Below are 17,202 nucleotides of genomic sequence, written 5' to 3'. Positions count from 1 at the left end.
TTCCAGCCTCCCCCAGGCACACAAATGGTGCCCAGACACACTTATAGGTGAACAGCCGTACGTATAATAAAATAATGATTAACATTGTAATGGTTGTCACAGCTGTTCATGTGTGTGACGCGCTGTTTCCTGTCATCAGCTTGTCTCCTAACATCCTGGTTCGGAGTAAATAAATAGCCACACTTTAAAGCCAACAGCAGTAATACAGAAGAAAGGCCATCTGTCTCTTAGTCAAGGGAGCCACCTGGGTTTGTACGTGTGGCTCCTCTCTTAGCCAACAAGATGCCCCTGAGGCAGGAAGAGAAAGCCTAAATGCCACATGACCCACACGGACACAGAAGGCCTTTGTTCCCTGACATTAGCTCAGCACAGCATTCGTAAAATATAGGTTTGACAAGTTGTGCATGCCTCGGGTCTCGGCGGGCAGCAGTTCCTCACAAAATACACGCAACCCCACACAACACTTACCTGAACCAAAAAACGTCCTAAATGGGTAGGAGCAGCCTTTGGGCTCCTCAGGTAGTTCTCCGGGGAGGCTGTGTAAATGGAGGTAGGTAGAAATCCTGCTAGCCTGAATGGCCACCAAATTGCCACCGATCCCTAAAACAGTGGGGAAAAACAAGCCTGCAGGTTACCCTTTCACTTAAACAACTTCATAAATTCCACCCAGGCAAGCCTCTTCCTGCCCCCACGGTAGGCCAAGGAAACACATCTTTCCCTGGAACATCGGTTTCTTTAATGTTGAGAGGGGAAATAACCCATAACATTATTACTGTAAAAAAACAAAAACAAAAACAAAAACAAAAAAAACCACCATTGTTTTCAAATCTGATTAGCTGTCTAATGTAAACGTAGGCTGGAATAATAATTTAAAAAAATCACTCTTACAATCAATTCATAAAACTAGGAAACAAGATATTTATGTTTGCCGCCTTCACGAGAGAAAATATAAGCTGGATTTGTTCACACTGCCGGGCTAGGTACCTTCTCATCTCACTGAAGAACATGAATTAGGAGTTGAATAAAATTACTCGGGAAAGTCCCACTTTCAGCCTAGAAACAGCCTCTCCCTGACTCAGGTGCAGAAGAGTCGATGCTGAGGTCTGAAATGAATTCCAAGGTGAGAGAGGGCATCCGAACTCTTTCTCCACTTGCAGAGTCAGTGAGGGAGAGAGAACAGTCACAGAAGCAAACGGGAAGCAGCAGACTCAGCTTCCAAGTTCTTACACAGGGCACACGGGCCAGCATAACCCATCAGGAGGCTGACCCGGGATACAGGCCATGTTTCCCAGACAGTGAGCGAACTTCCAAACGTTTCTAATAGGTACTTCCGACACAGACTGAGGGAGGGTCAGAGACTACAGTCAAGCTCCCAGGATACCATCTTAACCACTTTCAGACCTGGCGCCACGCAAATCATCTCACGTCAAGCCAAGCCACCTGGGAGGTGGAGGAAATGCTTTATCTGCAGGGCCCTGGGGTTTGCAGTTGCCACAGGATGAAGGAAAGTCAGCCAGTGAGGGGAGAGAGAAACTCTTGGTATACTCCACCCTGCCTCTCAGGACCAGGTTCAGGAAGTGTGGAGAAGATAAGGTAAGGTAAGAGAAGCCTAGCCCACATCATGTAGGAGGAGAAAGCGTCAGAAGAACAAGACCACCAGGAGCCACGCCACATCACGCACACTCGGTCACACCGAGAACCGGCAGTGGGAGCCAGAGATGGAGAGACGTCCTGTAGCCAGAATACTGAAGGAACCGCCGTCCACAGACTGCCCCAAACCTACACTAACAAAAGGAGAGACATGCTCATTGCTAGGCACAAATAATATTTATCCGAGTCTCCAGTGGTCTTTTCTAAACAATGTCAAACTTTTAATAAAACTACAAGACAGGGCTAAAAGGAAACAGAGGCAACAGTGCCCTGAAATCAGAGGTGTTCCTCCCATTTTCACACAGGACAAGTTTGCACATCCATGATGCTCACATTCTTAAAACTTCAAAAAGATGTGCAAAACAGAGAGGAAAGGTGGAACAGTAGACAGAAGAGCACAAGTCAGCAGCAGAGAAAACACAGCGAAGAAATAAACCAGAAGCCTTTGACCAAGTGAACAAAAGAGAGGAGATTCAGGTAACACCTTGAATGAGGCAAGGCAAATTCAGCATCTATAACAGAGGGAGAGGAGAGGGGGAGGGGCAGGGAGAGGAGGTGGGGCAGGGAGAGGAGAAGGGGAGGGGCAGGGAGAAGAGGTGGGGAGGAGAGGAAGGGAAGGGACTGTTGTGAGTCTGGAGCCACCTTGGCATACACAGCGAGATCTATGCTAACCTTACTTAGGTGGCTACAGAGGAAGGCTATCCCAGAAATAAACATGTAAATGAGGTGGACAAGTGTGAGAGCAGTGTCCTTGCAGGGGACCCACTCAGGCTTCCAACGCCTTCTAACTCCAGCTCCAGGGGATCAAGGCCGACACTGCACACCTGTGAACAAACTGCCCCCTCTACGCACGGAACTAGACGTTTTTAAAAAGCAGCCCAATATTAAAAACAGAGAATTAAACAGAATTCACCACCCTTCCAGTAAACACACATTTAAAAAAAGGTATTATAGGGATATCATGAAATAACTTCCATTCGAAACTATTAGCAAATCAAATTCAACAAAATGTTCTATGTGTGACAAACAGGTCACAGCCAAACTGGGCTTATCTGAGGGATGAAAGACCAAGTTAACAGTGGAGGTAAATGAACTTAATTCATTAACCAGTGAATGGACGGGAGTGTAACGTGATTCTAAGAATATGTGGGGGGAAACCTGACACAACTCAACAGTCGTGATTAAAGGCAAAAAACTAACCAATATACACGCACACCGGGACAGACGGGGCGCAGCAGTCTTAGTAAGCCGTGTGAGCCAGCCAGCTATTAATGTGTAAAACCACCAAGAAATCTGGTCCTGACTCTCGTGCTAAACCAGAACCCAATCCCAGGTACGTTAAAAACATAATCCAAAAGGTAAAATTGCTAAGCTGTAGAAAGATGACAGAAAGACAGCTGATGTTACAAATCAGCTCAACCGGGAGGAGGACGTGAGGGTGAATGGAGAAAGACCATTGCTGGGTGTGGATGGAGAGTGCTTCTCGACGAGATGAGCATGTGAGTTGGAAGACAGGGAGAAGAGCTGTCCTTAGGGGGGCGGGGGATGGAATCCACTGTGTGGGTTCTGAGGCTGGGGATGAGGTTCACTACAACTGACCCCTGGAGAGGCTTCTCCATAACTGCATGACCAAATGCCAATTTCTCTAGTATATCAATTAGCATATTCTCTCTCTCTCTCTCTCTCTCTCTCTCTCTCTCTCTCTCTCTCTCCCTCTCTTTCTCCCTCCCCTTCCCTCTCCCTCTTTCTCTCTCTCTCACTCTCTCTTTCCCTCTCCCTGTTTGTCTGTCTGTCTCCCTCCCTCCCCCTGTCTCTGTCTCTCTGTCTTTCTGTCTCTCTGTCTCTCCCTCTCTCCCTCCCCCTGTCTCTCCCTTTCCCTCCCTCCCCACGCCTCCTTTCCACTGTCACTCTCCGGAGAATCCTGACTAATACATGTGGAAAGAAGTCTTTTTTAACAAAACTGTAAGCATGAGGGAAAGTTTATAAAATTTGAAAATTTGGCTGGCCAGAAAACACTTTAGTCAAAGAGGGCAAACAAGCAACAGAGTGGAGAAAACCTGCAAACACGTGTAACTATCACCAGAAAAAGGACAGGGGATTAGCAGATTAGCAGATTAACCAAAGAGGTTAATCGAGGAGCTGGAGAGAGGAGCTGGTGGGTGAGACAGTTTGCCACACAAACTTGAGGACCTGAATCCTAAACCCAGCATCCATGTAAACGCTGGGCCTATGCCTAGCCTATAACCCGCATCCTGTCAGAACTCGATGGGGCTTGTTGGCCATGCATTAGGGCCAGGCTCAGTGAGGAACACCATCTCAAGGGGAAAAGGTAGAGAGTGGTAGAGCAGAATGCCTGACATCCTGCCATGGTCTCTGCGCACACACGTGGACATCACCACATGGATATAACACATGCTTTCACACACATGGGAGAAGTTAACTGAAATCACTAGTAAACCGGAGAGACTCAATCCCACTGGGCATTGAAGAAATACAGCAGATGCAAACGGAAGTCTTCACACCTACCAGGACAAGCAGAAAAAACTAATTCTGGACACATAAAGTGTTGATAATAACATGGAGCTCAACACACACACACACACACACACACACACACACACACACACACAAGCGCACATGCATGTGCGCGTGCCGACACCCTCCCTGGCTTCTACGCCATTGTACGGTGAGAGCCTACGAAGTTAACTTTTTCAGGTTCATCTGACTGACATCCTACAGCACTTGTCTCTCTGTGTCTGGCTTGTTTCAGTCAACATAACCACATTTCATCCATGTTGACACAGTGGCCAGACTTCATTCTCTTTTATCCCTGAACAGTATCCCTCTGTTTGTTTGGAACACATTTCCTTTATCCATTCATCTGGTGACATATTAAATTGCTTCCATCCCATAGCCATTGCGAACAGTGCTTCAGTAAACAGGGAAGTGTAAATGCCTCTGACATATCAATTTTATTTCCTTGGCTATGTCCCCAGCAGTGGGATTGTTGAACTGTGTAGTCATATTGATTCTTTTCCTTAGTGACTACATAGCAGGATGCAAGGGTTCCTTTCTTCCCACTGCTTCACCAGTATTTTCCTTTTGTCTTCTGAAGCACAGACACTCTTACCAGAAAGACAGCCAACCTGGAACACTGTGGTTTTGATTTGTGTATCCCGGACTGGGGCTGAGGGCCATCTGTGCATCTTTAGAGAGCGGTCTATTTAGTTCCAGTGCTGGACTGATAACACGGATTCACCAGGATTCCGCCTGAGCTGGACGGACAGTCCCATGTTGTTTAATGACGGAGGCACGCTCTGTTGAACTCACTGGTGTATTTCTTCTTACATGACAGACTAGACAGCTGCCCAGACGAAGCCTGCTGTACAAACTAATACCGTCATCATATAGGAAGTCATTGCCCAAAATGTCACTCTGCTGTACATGGCTTCCAGAGAGGGAGAGTTTTGGATACAAATGGTAAAAACCATTCAAGAGGATGTCGGAACCAGGCGCCAAGAACCAGCAGCTTTGACAAGTCTCTGCTGTAGACTGTCACTACGGTGGTGTGAATGAGAATGGCCCGCAGGGGATCAGAGTTTAAATGTTTGGTTCCCGGCTGGTGGAACTGTTTGGGAAGGATTAGGAGGCGTGGCCTCTGGTTGGGGGAGGTGTGTCACTGGGGATGGACTTGGAGTTTTCAAAAGCCCAGGCCATTCCATGCCGTGATGGAGAGCGTCTCTGTGTTTCTGGCATGCACGCTGCCTCCTAGTTCTCATGCCAACCTCTAAGCTCTCAGCCGTTGCTCCATCACCACGCCTGACTGTCTACCCCATGCTCCCTGAAAGAGACTCGCCCTCTGAAACTGTAAGTCCCCAGGTAAGTGTTTTCTTTTATGAGCTGCCTTGGTCATGGTGCTTTACACTCAAGTATAGAAGTAACTAAGACATGCATCTCCTATGAATCCCAGTGCTCCAGACCAGAGACTTCCAGACTGGTCAGAATCCTGACCAGAGAGACCCCACACCAGTGAGACTCACCCCACCCCAGTGAGACTGCCTCACTAACAGGGTCCTGGGGCTGCTCCTGGAAGATGGGGTCTTTCCTGCACAGCTTAGGAGATGGCTTAAAGGAACTGAGGCAGGACAGAGGTGGTGTCAGAAGCTTCTGAGGCTGGGCAGCGGGCTGGGCACACATGCAGTTACATTCAGAACGACAGCTTTGGAGCTAGTCATGGTGGGGCACACCTTTGACCTAAGAACTCAGGAGACAGAGGCAGGAGGCTCCCTGTGAATTCCAGGCCAGCCAGGGTTAGGAATAGGAAGACACTGTCTCAAAGAATAAAAATAAATACAAGTTCAGTGACTGCCTATCTGTCATCTGGTGAAATGTTGGTGTTTGGATATGTCCTAATGAAGTTAGCTCACTATGGGAGTGAGAACTGAATTACTGTAATCCCAGGAAAGATGTGATAGAAAACAGTCACAAGCAAGCATGGACTTACCATTGCCCAACAGAGAAGATCATGTGCTGCTGTCAGTGAGCTGAAGCTATAACGACTCTGTTATATTTTTAAAGGCAAAACCGAAATGCAGCCACACGATTTCATTGTCACGTGTCTTCAGCAACAAATGTCACTGAGAGCAAATGCTGGGTGTGGCAGTGCGCGCCTGTAATTCCAGCACTGGGGGCTAAGCGGGAGAATGAGGAGTTCAGCTACATAACAAGGTCCTGTCTCAGACTCAAACAATAGACAGGATGATTTCGAACGGAGCTCGGAGCTGGAGAGGAGGCTCTGTGGTTACAGGTTGTACTGTCCTTGCAGGGGACCTAAGTTCAGTTCCCAGTACTATGTCACACTCCAAGAGATCTGACACCTCTGGTTTCTGTGGGCATCTACACTTACATGCAAAAACTACCCCCATACATATATAAATAACACATTTTTTAAAAGATAATAAAGACAATCACTTAGAACTAGAGGGACAGTTCAGCTCACAAAACCTGACAACCCCAAGTTTGATCCCCAGACCCCACTGTGAAAAGGCAAGAACCAACTCCAGAGGCTGTCCTCAGTCCTCCTCCTCCCCAACTAACAACAACCACACTACCCAGAGGCTGTCCCCAGTGCGTGTGTGTGTGTGTGTGTGTGTGTGTGTGTGTGTGTGTGTGCGCGCACACACACATACACCACACACACCACCACCACCACCACCAATACTACCCAGAGGCTGTCTTCAGACCCCTCCTCCCTCACAACAATAATACTAACCAGAGTCTGTCTGAGCCCCCACCACACATACACACACACACACACACACACACACACACACACAAACACACACACACACCAACACTACCCAGAGGCTGTCTAACCTCCTCCCACACCACACACAATCACCACACTAAGCAGAGGCCGTCTTCAGCCCCACCCCACTCACATACACCACCAACACTAAATGCTGGGGATGGCTCTGTGTACTGTGAATCAGGTGCTGATTTCTGTGCCCAGAGATCTGGCTGCAGTTGAGATGTTGGCATTGTCAAGCATCTCCTGTCTCACTGTTACAGGGTCTCTGCTGGGAACCAGGAGAGAGAAATCACTGGAGAGAGTTCTCATGAGCGACAGTCACTAAGGGAGGAGGGCTGGAGGAGGAGCAGGCAGGGCAAGACTAAGATGGCAGCTAACAGGATTCATGGCTGGGTGGCAGCACAGTCAGATTACGATAGATGAGGACTCTGCCGCTATAATGCAAGGAGTTCACTAAACATACCAGGTCTCTGTCACTATTCGGGAACAAAGGGGCGTGGAAAACCTGCTACTTCTGCAACTAAACTTAAGATAAGGTAACTGGAGAGAACTAACTCCTAAGACTGTCTTCTGGCTTAGACACACACACACACACACACACACACACACACACACACACGCACGCACACACACACTCACTCACACAGACACACACACATACACACACTCACTCACACAGACACACACACATACACACACTCACTCACACAGACACACACACTTACACAGACACGCACTCACACAGACACACATACACACACATACACAGACACACTCACACAGACACACTCACACAGACACACACACATACACCCACACATACACACACACACAGACACCCACACAGACACCCACACATACACTCACACATACACACACACATACACACACACATAGACACCCACACAGACACCCACTCATACACACACACACAGACACACAGAGACACACACAGACACACACAGACGACACACAGACACACACACAAAGAACAATACTGAACTTAAAAATTAATTAATTAATTCAGTTTATCATAAAAAATATTTTAAAAAACTACATCCTACAATGTTCTGGGCACTCTTCTAGTGAAAACAAATTTCTTTAAAATTATGTTTGAAAATCACACGGTCGGGCAGCGTCACTGAGGCACATCAATGCAGAGGTCTGTCCCCTGAAGATCCCAGCACCAGCACAAGGCCCAGAATCCTGCCCCAGTCACACAGAAAGAACTCCTGCAGCGGCAGGCACCTCTCAGACACCTCCTTTTCTAGTGTGAATGTACAACAATCCTTGTAAGGATGTTGACGTAATTGTCATTCATTCATTCATTCATTCATTCATTCATTCATTCATTCATGTGTGTTCATTGCCAGCATCAGCAACAACAAGCAATGTGCACGAGGAGTCTGTCCTGCCTCACTGTTTCCTACTGTAAGCCCTTCCTTCGCTTAGCATGATGTCAAATTCATCAGTCAGTCAGAAGCTTCCACGGTACTATTCTGCCTTTCAATTTATTCAGAGTCATCTGAGGAACCTCAATTAAGAAAATGCCTCCATAAAATTGGGGTGCGGGCTTGCCGTAGAGCATTCTCTTAATCAATAGGGGACGGCCCCGCCCATTAAGGGTGATGCCACTGGTGGTCCTGGGTTCCATAAGAAAGCAGGCTGAGCAAGCCAGGGGGAGCAAGCCAGTAAGCAGCGCCCTCTGTGGGCCCTGCATGAGCTCCTGCCTCCAGGTTCCTGCCCTGCTGAGTTCCTGCCTCGATCTCTTTCAGTAACAGACTGTCACCTGGAAATATACACTGGAACAAACCATTCCCTCCCCAACTTCCTTGGTATTATGGTGTTTCAACACAGCAATAAAACCTGAACTAAGACAGGCACATCGTACTGTGCACTCCTGGCTGACCTGGAAGTGCTTCCACTAGGCTGGCCTCAGACTCACAGAGATCCACCTGCATCTGCCTTCTGAGTACTAGGATTAACAGTGTGCACCACCATGACCAGTATCCATACCAACTTAAAATGACTTCTGCTTCCTTGTTGAATTTCGTGTGTGTGTGTGTGTGTGTGTGTGTGTGTGTGTGTGTGTGTGTGTGTGTGTGTGTGTACTGGCGCCATAACACACATGTGTAGGAGCCCCAGGTGTTCGTGTGTGATAAAGGTCTCTTCCTCACCATCATCTTGCCGCTGTGTACTCTAGGCTAGGTGGCTGCAAGCTTCCAGGAAGTCTCGTCTCCACACTGTAGGTGAGCTTACGGTGCTCAGCTTTCATGTGGGTTTGGGACAAATTAAATTCAGGTCTTCAATGTGACACCCACTAAGCCATTGCCTCAGCCCCTGCTTAATGACTTTTCTATTGGATGCTTATGACAACGTAGTTTTTAAATCTGGAGTTTTCTAATCAGAGCTCACCTCTGAAAGTTAATAATGAGACCAGAGAACCCCACAGCTAGCATGAACTGTCCATCTGCTGACAGTACAACACAAGGCCAGCGACTCATTCTGCTGATAGTGAATCAATGCATCCCAGCGACCGAAAGAAACGAGAGCATTTGTCCTAAGAACTGAAGCACTGTCACAGAGATTCTGGGGACACAGAGAGGAAGATGGGACCTTGGAACCATCCATGGACATCCATGGCTCACAGCCTTTCAAAATGCAGAAGAATCCAACAGTAAGAAAGCAAGATATCGCAGATAACATTTTTCACCGCCAGCCACAGGAATGCAGGGACCTCCGTGTGTTTCTTGTCTTCTTCACTCTAGGGAATCTCCGGGAGCAACGCTCCATCTGGTGTCTCACCAGACATGGGATGCCTCAGTGCACATACAGGCAGCATGTGCGTAAGGCTTGAGCTGACCTACCATAGCTGCCATTTTGCAGAGACTAAGCTATTAATGATCCCTTGTGGCTCTCACGGAAGGCGCAGATGCCTTGGTAGAACCCTACAGAAGCAGCATTTGTCACTTCCGTGCTACCATATGCTAGGGGCTAACATGGGATAAGTCATCCCAAAGGCTTCCTCAGTCAACTTCACAAACACCCTAGGGCTTCCTCCAGACTAAGTGAATTCCATGTAAAGAAAACAGTAACCAGTGAGCGACTAGTGAGCGACAGACTTTCATGGTCTTGTCAGGATCGCTGACAAGTAATTTTTAATTACTGCAAAATTATTACCATAAAACAGCTTCTTTGATGTCAGCATGCTTTCTTGGTACTGTTTTATACACTGTCGCATTTAAGAACTTGTTATTAATAAAGCTTTTGAATTATTTAAATTCTACAGACACTAACTGCGTGATTAAAGGTAGCAGGAGGCATCTAAAGATAGTCTCGTATAAATTAAAAACATCAGAAGAGACAACCTGTCAATATTAGCAAGACTCCCCAGTATCCACAGGACCTAATTTTAGGTCTATTATGCTGGAATAAGCTCATTAATCGTGTAAATACCTGATGCTAAGAAGAAATTAGCAGCAGGTTCATCTAGGGACTTCTTTAAGCCCTGTTTCCAGTAAATGTCTCACACTCCCGTCATAGATCATAGCGCAGATTCTATCAAGAATGCTCTTTGTACGTTCTCAATGGAACCTAACACAAAAGTGCGTTTCCTTAAAAACTGTATTTACAAGTGATGCGGCCCCTTCCGTGGGTGCATTTCAAACACCTCCACTTGCCTTTGAAGATCATCCTCCAGGCACAGCTCCCCGCCAGAGTTCAGTAATTACAGTAATTACTCTTCAGGTTTAAAATATGCACGGGGATGGAGAGACATGGCCTCCATTCGCCGGTTTCTCAGGTGCGGGCGGAGGACTTTTCACCTAGGTATGGGCAGGCACACTTAATTCCCGACCTCCACACACTGTCTTTATTATTGATGATAATGTGCATAAACTGGCTCATGTCTGACCTCTCTGCATTTTCCACCCTAGCTCATTCATTTCTTTTTTTTTTTCTTTTCCTTTCTTTTCTTTTTTTTTGGAGCTAGGGACTGAACCCAGGGCCTTGCGCTTGCTAGGCAAGCGCTCTACCACTGAGCTAAATCCCCAACCAGCTCATTCATTTCTAATGAGGGAAAAAACACTGTATTCCTTTCATGTAGAGTGTGTGTGTGTGTGTGTGTGTGTGTGTGTGTGTGTGTGTGTGTAACATTCTTTAGTGTATAAAGTATATTCTCTGTACATATTTGCAATATAATCATGTGATACGTATGTATATGTGTAACTTTGCAGTATTATATAATGGATTTAAATAGATATACAGGGAATCTGCAATGTTAATATTACTGTAGCTATCTTTGGAGGAAATTATTTTAAATAGCTCCTTCAGAAAGTGGTAGTGGGGAAAAAACCAACTTAAAAATGACTGCCCTAAGGGTTGGGGATTTGGCTCAGTGGTAGAGCACTTGCCTAGCAAGCGCAAGGCCCTGGGTTCGGTCCCCAGCTCTGAAAAAAAGAAAAGAAAAAAAAAATGACTGCCTTAGATTAGAACTCCCCACCTGGGATGTGGACATGAGTTATGGGCACGTTGGGACAACCCTCTAAATTCTTAGAGGGCCACAATGCCTCCTTCAACCTCATCCAAACATTATGGCTTTCTTCTTCATGCACCGTGACATGGATGGAGGATAAGAAGTACTGTGCTAGGGAACTAAACCTGTCTACTTGACTTGGGACAAGGGAGGCTACAGCACTAAGCCCCTCCATCTTAACCCCTCCTCCCACCCTTCCTCCTGTTTCTACCACTCCTCGAGATGCTTTCTCTTATGCTGAAGGGAAGGCGTGGCCTGCCTTTCCAAGGCCTTCAGCACTCTCACATTTAATAAGTAAAACACACTTAGAGGGAGGCAGAGGCAGGAGGAGCTCTGTGAAATCGAGGCCAGCCTGGTCTACAGAGTGAGTTCCAGGTCAGTCAGGGCTACACAGAGAAGCCCTGTCTCCCCGTCCCAGCCCCCAAATCTACAGAATAGACTTTTCCTCATGGCTGTCTGAAAGCAAAATGGGTGACCAGCAGCTCTACTGGAGTCACCCATGGCCGTTCAACCAGGGTTCTCGCTCTGACCACCAGGTCTGACGGTCTGATCTGGACACATGGGCTGAACACATGCCGTCAAAGGCTTCGTTAAGTTGCACTAAGCGACTGTGAATGAGTTATTCAACAGTGTCTACCCAGGGAAACTGGTCATGCTGTCTTTGTACATGAAGAACAGAAGCAGTGAAGACCTTTAAATAAAAAAGCCCATGCTTAAGCGAATGTAGACTATGAAGCATCTCGCCTGGGCCTGCTGTGTTCACAAGGAGAGTCCCTCTCCTCTGCAGTGCCCTGTGGTCCCCCCTCCCACCCCTCCTCCCCATCACAGGAGGTCCTCCCTCCCACCCCTTCTCCCCTCCCACCCCTCCTCCCCATCACAGGAGGTCCTCCCTCCCACCCCTCCTCCCCATCACAGGAGGAGGTCCTCCCTCCCACCCCTCTCCCCTCCCACAGGTGCCTTAGTCTTCCATTCTTCTGCATCTTTGTGTTTTCCTCAAATTGTGTATTCCTAAACAACGCGGCACTTAGTTTCCATGCTTGTAGGATTTATACAAAGGGCGTCACACAGTATACAGCATTCCCAGGATTCACCACGCTCTCGTTCACTCTCACTATCAATAATACTCCATCCACCAAGAGACTACACCTTCACTTACTTAACCCGCTACTAACCAAACTTTACTCCTACACTGCCAAATAAATGGTGCTCTCTTTCTGCTGAGGATGGACACCCGGGCCAACTCTTCCTTCCTTCTTGATATTTGTTTGTTTACTTCTGTGGGGTGGAGGTCAGGAGACAGCTTGCAGGAGTCCTTTCTCTCCGTCCACTATGTGGGTTCTAGCCACTGACCTCAGGTTGTCGCCCCTGGTGACAAACCCAAACTCCTTTCTCCACTAAGCCCGTACCACAGGCCTCAACTTCCTTCTGCCTGCAAATAATTCTCTTCTGGTGTTTAATTCACACTTAATATCTGAAGATGCCTCGCCTAAATATTGCTATCTACAGAGTTTGGGAGGCTGAACACGCAGAAGGGATGAGAGAACAATATTAAGTCAGTTTCTCTAGTTATCGCCAGGAGAGGTGATTAAGGGAAGAATTAATGTTGCTAACACTGCTAAAAGTTTTATATAAACAGAAACAGCGGCTTTTTCCATTTTTTCTTTTTTCTATTTTTTTTTTTTCCAGAGCTGGGGACCGAACCAGGGCCTTGTGCTTGCTAGGCAAGCGCTCTACCACTGAGCTAAATCCCCAACCCTGGCTTTTTCCATTTTTGCCTCCTTACGTGTTCCTTAACAGTTCCCCTAAAAATCTGTGCATTTGTTTTATGCTCTAAGTTGTGTTATTTAACGTGATAATTCCCTCTGATTCACTGACATGTAGTTTGCAGCAAAATGAAATTTACTCCTTAACTCATACACTTTTTCATACAGCGACTGCCAAACCCTAACACTGCGGGCATTATTCAGAATCACAGAAAACAGAAGTTATCATTCAAAATAAAGACCCACTGCGGGACAGCTGCTCAGGGTGAAGCAGGGAGGCCTAGAGTAGGGAGACAACGGCTCTGCAGACACCGGCCTGGGGATGGGTGCCGCTGTGCCGGAGAGTGAGAGTAAGCACAGCAGTGTGATGTAAAGGGGACACTCCTGGCACAAGCCACTCAACAAGGGGAGTCCTTCATGTGTGGGGAGGAGGTGAGACTGGGTCCAGAGAGTTAGGCTACATAACTGATGCTCTACTCCACAGGAAGAGAAAGGGAAGTCATCTTCAAGCAAGGGCACAATCTGGTTTGCTAGAAATAAGTTGATTTTATTATTATTATTATTTACTGTTTGCATGTATCAGGTGCCCATTAAAGTCAGAGGACAACCTGCAGGAGCCAGTTCTCTCCTTCCACCATGTGAATCCTGGGGGATGCAACTCAGTCCTGGTGGCAAGGGCCTTCACCACACTGAGCCATCTCGCCAACCCAGAAGATAATTTTTACAACAGATGACTAGCAGGATAACTGAATGGGAGAAGGGCCAGAGAATTAGTGGGGATCTACTCTGGAAAAATAATGACCAAATATAAGAATAAAAAAAGTCAAGTATGCTTCCCCTACAGCCGTCCTTCCTTACCCCATCCTTCTGTCTTACCTGACAGAGGGAGAGCAGGTGGGCGATCCTCACTCTCCTTCCTGTCCTCCAGGTCCAACCTCCAGTCTCATCCCTGGCCCTGAAGCAGAGGCCCTGCCCGTCTTCCCTCTCTTCCTCTATTCCCCGTGGACTCCACAGGTCTTTACGGCAGACCCAGTTTTCTTCACTCCTATGAACCCTCAGTCCATCGCTATACCTTCAGTCAGCTCCTCAAAACTGAGAAACAGCGCTTGCCTAGGAAGCGCAAGGCCCTGGGTTCAGTCCCCAGCTCCGAAAAAAAGAACCAAAAAAAAAAAAAACCAAAAAACAAAACAAAACAAAACAAAAAACCAAAAAAACCAAAAAACAAAACAAAACAAAACAAAAAAACTGAGAAACAAATTCTACCAAGTCCCCAGTAGCCACATCTGACAGGGACTCAGAAGCACCCCTACCAAGAAACCCACAGCCACCACAGGGTCCTAAGATCCAAAAAGGACAACAGAAATCAATGAACCAAAAACCCATCCCTAAAAACCAAGATATCAACACCAAGAATTACAAGCATACAGCTGAAGCACAATGTAAGGACTTCAAAACAGCTCTTAGGAATATGCTCACGGACCTGAAAGAGGACAGGAATAAGTCCATTAGTGAAGTCTCCTTATAATAATCAAAATACCAAATGTACAGAACAAAGAAAGAATACTCAAAGCTGTGAGGGAAAAAGACCAAGTTACATAAAGGTAGACCTGTCAGAATGAAACCTGAGTTTTCAATGGAGACCAATAGCCAGAAAGGCCTGGAGAGATGTCCGGCAGACTCTGCGAGACCACAGATGCCAGCCCAGAGCACTATACCCAGCACAACTTTCAATCACCATAGATGGAAAAACATTCCATAATAAAACCAAATTTAAATAATATCTACCTAAAAATCAAGTTCTACAGAAGGCACTAGAGGGAAAAGTTCAACCTAAAGAGGTTAACCACACCCAACAAAACACAGAAACAAATGATCTTAGACCGACAAGCCAAGCTGGGGGAGGGGTAGACATAATACAACAACAAAATAACAGGCATCAACACATACTGCTCAATGATAACTCTAAAAATCATATGGTTTTAGTTCAGAATTCTATCAGATGTTCAAAGAGGAATTAATGCCAATACTCCTCAAATTATTCTATAAAATAGAAACAATGAGCATTGCACAATTTTTTTAATGAGGCCAAGGTATACTAATTCACATAAAACCCAATAAAGAGGACCAATTACCCTTATGAGCATAGATGAAAAACTTTTTAATAAAAATATTTGCAAACCAAATACAAGAACATATTAAAAAAAGACCATTCATCATGATCAAGTATGCTTCATCTCAGAGATGCAGGGATGATTCGATGTATATAAATTGATAAATTAATTACTGTATAAGCAGACTGAAACACAAAACCTGCATGATCATCTCATTAGATGTACAAAAAGCCCTTAGCAAAATCAAACACCCTTTCATAATAAAAGTCTTGAGGAGATGAGGGATATAATGGGCATACCTCAACATAATAGATACAATTTACAGCAATCTGATAGCCAACATCAACCTAAATAGAGAGAAACTTGAAGCAATTCCAGTAAAATCAGGAAAAAGACAAGGTTGCCCACTCTCTCCATACCTATTCAGCACAGTACTCGAAGTCTTAGCTAGAGCAGTGAGAAAACGGAAGGCAATCAAGAGAATGCAAACCAGAAAGAAGTATGTTTATTTGCAGATGATATGACAGTATACATAAGTGACCCTAAAAATTCACTGAGAAACTCTTCCAGCTGATAAATACTTCCAGCAAACAAGCAGGATACAAAATTAACCCCCCAAACTCAGTCAGCTTCCTAGACGCAAAATACAAAAGGACTGAGAGAGAAACCAGGGAAACAACACCCTTAGAAATAGCTGCAAAGAATAGAAAATATGTTGGGGGAACCCTAACCAAGCTGTGAAAGACGTGTATGATACAAATGTTAAGATATTAAAGAAAGAGATTAAAGAGTCATCAGAAGATGGAAAGATCCCAATGCTGACGGATCCGAAGGATTAACATCGTAAAAGTGTCTACCTGACCAAGAGCAACATAGATTCCAATGTGACTCTCCACAGACCGTGAAAGGAAAATTTTCAGACACACACCGACAGGATGGCTAAACCAACCCTAAATAGTAGACGACTGCTGGCAGTGTCACCATCCCCGACCTTGAACTCTTCTACAGAGCTATGGTTGTAATGAAAGCATGGCACTGGTATAAAGACAGGCACATTGGTCAGTGGAAGCAAGCTGGAGACCCAGACATAAACTTCTGTGTCCACAGAAATCCTGTTTTTTATAAAGAAGCCAGAAGTACACACTGGCAAAAAAAAAAAAAAAAAAAAAAAAGACAGCATCAACAAATGGCACTGGCCAATCTGGACGGCTGCATGTGAAAGAACTCAAAGAAATCCACACTTACTGCCCTGCACGATACTCAACTCCAGATGGACCAAAACTCAACATAAGGCCAAATACACTGAATATGGTCAAGAGAACTCGGGGATAGTCTTGAACACACCAGCATGGGAAGAGACTTTCTGAGCAGGGCACCGATAGCACAGGCACTAAGAACAATGAAAAATGGGACCTCAGGAAACTGAAAAGCTTCTGTACAACAAAGTCACCATCATTCAGACATGGCTACGGAGTGGGAAAAAGATTTTTACCACTATACATTCAATAGAGGGAAAATATCTAGAATATATAAAGAACTCAAAAAAAAAAACAGACTTCGAGAAACAGCACATTTAAAATGGGATACAGATAGTCTCAGATATACAGCGCACACACGCACACACACACACACACACACACACACAGAGAGAGAGAGAGAGAGAGAGAGAGAGAGAGCTGAACAGTGTTCTCAAATGGCTGAGAAGCACGTATAGAAACAATCAGCATTCTTAGCCATCGGGAATGTAAATAAAAATTACTTTGAGATCTCTTTTTACATCAGTCACAGTGATCAAGATCAATAAAACAAGTGACAGCTCATGCTGGTGGGAAT

General features: G+C 45.8%; 1 protein-coding gene across 3 annotated transcripts in view; it reads right to left on the bottom strand.

Moving 5' to 3' along the window:
- Positions 1-17,202, bottom strand: part of Slc41a2 (solute carrier family 41 member 2) — a 107,580-nt gene that overhangs the window by 26,799 nt on the left and 63,579 nt on the right. For all 3 annotated transcript variants that reach the window (NM_001401081.1, NM_001108742.2, NM_001401082.1), the window contains 1 exon segment: positions 469-600. In NM_001401081.1, the coding sequence (NP_001388010.1) occupies positions 469-600 (132 nt within the window).

Source organism: Rattus norvegicus, chromosome 7 (genome assembly GCF_021556685.1).
Source record: "Rattus norvegicus strain SHRSP/BbbUtx chromosome 7, alternate assembly SHRSP_T2T, whole genome shotgun sequence".
Lineage (NCBI taxonomy): Eukaryota > Metazoa > Chordata > Mammalia > Rodentia > Muridae > Rattus > Rattus norvegicus.
This window is presented reverse-complemented; position numbering and strand designations above follow the sequence as displayed.